Source organism: Pelmatolapia mariae, linkage group LG20, assembly GCF_036321145.2.
Source record: "Pelmatolapia mariae isolate MD_Pm_ZW linkage group LG20, Pm_UMD_F_2, whole genome shotgun sequence".
Lineage (NCBI taxonomy): Eukaryota > Metazoa > Chordata > Actinopteri > Cichliformes > Cichlidae > Pelmatolapia > Pelmatolapia mariae.
Genome location: NC_086244.1, coordinates 33,930,525 through 33,933,902, shown reverse-complemented (window position 1 = coordinate 33,933,902; position 3,378 = coordinate 33,930,525). Strand labels below are relative to the sequence as shown.

Sequence of the window (3,378 nt, the reverse complement as noted above, 5' to 3'; positions counted from 1 at the left end):
ACCATTATTGTTGAAACAGTATGACTAACCAGCAGGAAGAAAACAAGCTTAAAAACACATCCTTAGCATCCTAAGAAGTAAAATGAACTCCAGGACTTGTTGAAAGGCTGCCTATTGAATAGTTGTTGATAACCATGAAATTGTTCTTTTAGAAAATGTGAAAAGACTGTAAACATTCCTTACACGATGAGTTGTGTCAAATATTTAATACAAAATGCATACTACATTGTAGGTAGGTAGGTACAAAGCAACGTTGCCTTGATATGATTTCCACTAAATAGTGCCATTAAAGAGACGTGCAGGCTTTAAAATCCCAGAGTGCCTATCTCTGATGCTCCTTCTTGAAGGCTCGTGGTTTTTGCTGACGCTCCCTCCTTCTGTACTCTGTATAATCTTCTTCATCCTGTGTGAACACAGCAAAATATGATGCTAGAAACATGGGTGACTGAAGACATGATGTCTGCTGTTAAGCTACAGCCAGACATATAGCTTAGTGAATGATGTAGCCATGATTTCTTGATATGCATGATTCTTAATCACCAAATGAGCTACATTTTAATAGCAAAACAGACCCGACTCACCTTAAAAGTCGATTCAAATGCAAGGTTTTTTACATTTGTTTTATTTTGCATTATACTTTGTTTAAACCCCTCAACTTTAAATAGGTCAGCTCAATGAAAGGAAAAGTAGACTCAGTATTCTGAGTCAGAGATCACATTGACCTGAATCTGTCTTGGGGGTCTTAAACCTTCTCCACCCGGGATACAAGTTGGAAAAGTTGAGCGTCATCTTGAGACTCATCTAATGAACATATTGATATTCTGCTCCAGTTTTGGGAGGCCTCGGTGGGAGCGAAGTGCCTTTGGCCCCGTGTGCGGCTCCCAGGGAGACTCACTGACCTGTGAGGATGCTGCATCCAGCAGATCCTTGGTGGGGAGTAGACAGCTAGCCTCTCCGAGGAAACATATTAGGATGTGGAACACGTCTGCCCAGCGTCCAACAGTCAGCATCAGGACCATCAAACCCCCGAGACGCACCACCACTGCGTTGAGGACGGCCTGGCTGCTAGGCAGACGGTGTTGCTCTTCTACAGAACCATGACATTAGAGGACTATTAGGGAGAAGTATTTGATTTAAATTTAAACAAACTAAAAAAATGTCTTAGATTAGCCACAGATGCTGTAGTGATTAGTCAGGTGAATTGAGAAGCACTAAGTGATGCTACTGGCATATCGCTTTGTAAGGGCTAATGTCTTTAAATGTTTCTCACCCTGCATGTACACCACCAACAGCGTATAGCAGATAGTAAGTGGTGTCCAAAACCTAAGGGCTTCTGTTGCAGAGAGGAAATGTTGGTTGATGGTTGAAACAGCAGCCAGCACAGCCACAGAGAAGGTAATGATGATGGTCCTGCACAGCATGGGCAGCAGGGAGCTGCCCGATGTGAGGAGGCTGATGCAAATGCCGCAGTAGCCCTGTGAGCTGTGGAGTTTATACAGAGCTATGACATGGTGCAGCAGGTTTGTGGCCTGCCTAGCCAGAAACCAGCTGAGTGCTGCTGCCAGGAGCAAGCATAGCCAGCGCTGGGCCGCCCCCTCGTGTAGAAAGTGCAAACTGCAGGTTAGGGCGCAACCCAGAGAGAACTGGCTTTGAACTAACAGCTGCTGCAGAAATTTCCCCGACTCCTGGGAAAAAAAGAGGAGCACGAGTGATGAATGAATCAAAGCAGACGGCGATGGCTGTCGCGAGTCATCCTGACACCATGGAATATAAACACCAACTCAGCAGAGTAAGCCACAGAAAAATCACCTTATACAGCTGAGGCATATTCATATATATTTTTATCACATAATTGGTTTCTTACTGGTCCAGCTGTAACCAATCCAGAGACAGCTCGAAGACAGAATTCTAGTACCACTAGTGAGGCCACGCGGGAGCCCACTACACACAGTATCCCAGTTACAAAGAGAAACTGAAGCAGCCCAGTAAGTCCAGGTTTTGTCCGTATCGGATGACCAGATGTCTTCTGAGTTGATGTATCTTCACCATTTTTTTCACTCCAGCTCCAAGTTGTAGGGAGGAGAAAAAAAAGTCACATCAAAGACATAAAAATAAACTGTGTGGAAGATGAAATCCCCTTAAAATCAATTATTTTTAAACGAGAAAAGTGAAAATGGGAAATTCTTCAGCAAAACACCACATAAATCTGTACACAAGAGGCAACCTCTCTCACCTCTCCTCCAAGAATAAATGCACTCTCAACAGGGAGCACAGCACAGAGATCCCACATGCACCTACCAGCCCTGCAGGTCAGATAGCCGTGAATTTCGAGCACAAGTAATAACAAACCTAAGACATTTACTCTTTTAAGAAATGGCCTGCAGCCGTGCTGAAGGATGAGGAACTCACCTTGGAGTAAACTTTCCAGTGGATTTATATCTAGAGTCAGCCACCCTGGTAAGAGGTAGGAAGTTGGAAGAAGCCATGTGATGAAAGATAACATAGTACTACCTCAAGGGAGGAAAAATCACCTTGAATGTCTATAAAAGCTACTTTAAGCATCTGCACTCTCAAGATTCATCTTTTATGGTTCTTAGATCGCGTTACAGTGTTGTGAAGTATCAGCTCAGCGCTTCTGTTTTCTTTCTGTTGCCCCAGCGTTGTGCTTTGCTCACCCAGAAGCCTGTTCTGTGTCCTGTACCAAAGTTCAACTGAGTGTCAGTGGAGCAGAGGCGCCCTCAGGCCTGAGTCATGGCAAGATAGTGGAGGTTATTGCACCATGGGAAAGACTTTACACCCTCTTTGAAATATAGTAGCAAGCATTAGCTGAGTTCTGTGGCGATCTGCACGTAACAGCGTGGGATTATTCTGATGGCATTAAACACAAGAAACAGTTGCAATATTATAATAATATGTGAAAAGAAATTAGAGTGTGCACAGTAATTACCTAAAGAGTTATACCAAGTGTGTGGGATGAGGTGTGTAATGGTAGATTTAAAGTTGGGGGAAGATGGAGCTCAAATATAGCTGCGAGCACAAGTTCAAGTGTCCTGTTTCTACAAATATTATTTTATTATCTCATCAAGAAACAGCTGTTTGAAGCAAAATATACAGCAGTGTGCAAAAGTTTGAAGTCACCTCATGTGTTTATGTTGAAAATTAGAAATTTATTGGAAAAATGCAAAGGTACAAAGAAATTGTCAGGTGTCGGCTGTGTGCAGGCAGGAGTTGGACCCAAAATGCAGGCTCTCAGACACGAGGGATGAACTCAAAATCACAGCTTAATTGGCTGGCAAGGAAAATGCATGCAACACAAAAACTAAACTAAACCAGGAAAGAATAAACTAAACTCACGGAGAAACAAGCCATGAGGGACGA

At 43.3% G+C, this 3,378-nt stretch overlaps 1 protein-coding gene across 1 annotated transcript; it reads right to left on the bottom strand.

Moving 5' to 3' along the window:
• Positions 1-201: 201 nt before the first annotated feature.
• On the bottom strand, positions 202-2,503 carry tmem82 (transmembrane protein 82). Its single transcript, XM_063464810.1, has 6 exons — positions 2,410-2,503; positions 2,234-2,303; positions 1,865-2,063; positions 1,271-1,685; positions 900-1,087; positions 202-403 (listed from the first exon to the last, which is right to left on the bottom strand). The coding sequence occupies exons 1-6, from the start codon at positions 2,501-2,503 to the stop codon at positions 323-325; spliced, it is 1,047 nt and encodes a 348-aa protein (XP_063320880.1). The 3' UTR covers positions 202-322.
• Between the last annotated feature and the right edge of the window lie 875 nt (positions 2,504-3,378).

What these genes read in the sequence shown, in the direction of transcription:
- tmem82 (XM_063464810.1), bottom strand. Translation starts at nt 2,503, where the DNA reads ATGTTATCTTTCATCACATGGCTTCTTCCAACTTCCTACCTCTTACCA. An exon ending in ACTGGAAAGTTTACTCCAAG is followed by an intron (nt 2,304 to 2,409) that starts GTGAGTTCCTCA and finishes TCTGACCTGCAG; the next exon opens with GGCTGGTAGGTGCATGTGGG. An exon ending in GTTGGTGGTGTACATGCAGG is followed by an intron (nt 1,088 to 1,270) that starts GTGAGAAACATT and finishes ATGGTTCTGTAG; the next exon opens with AAGAGCAACACCGTCTGCCT.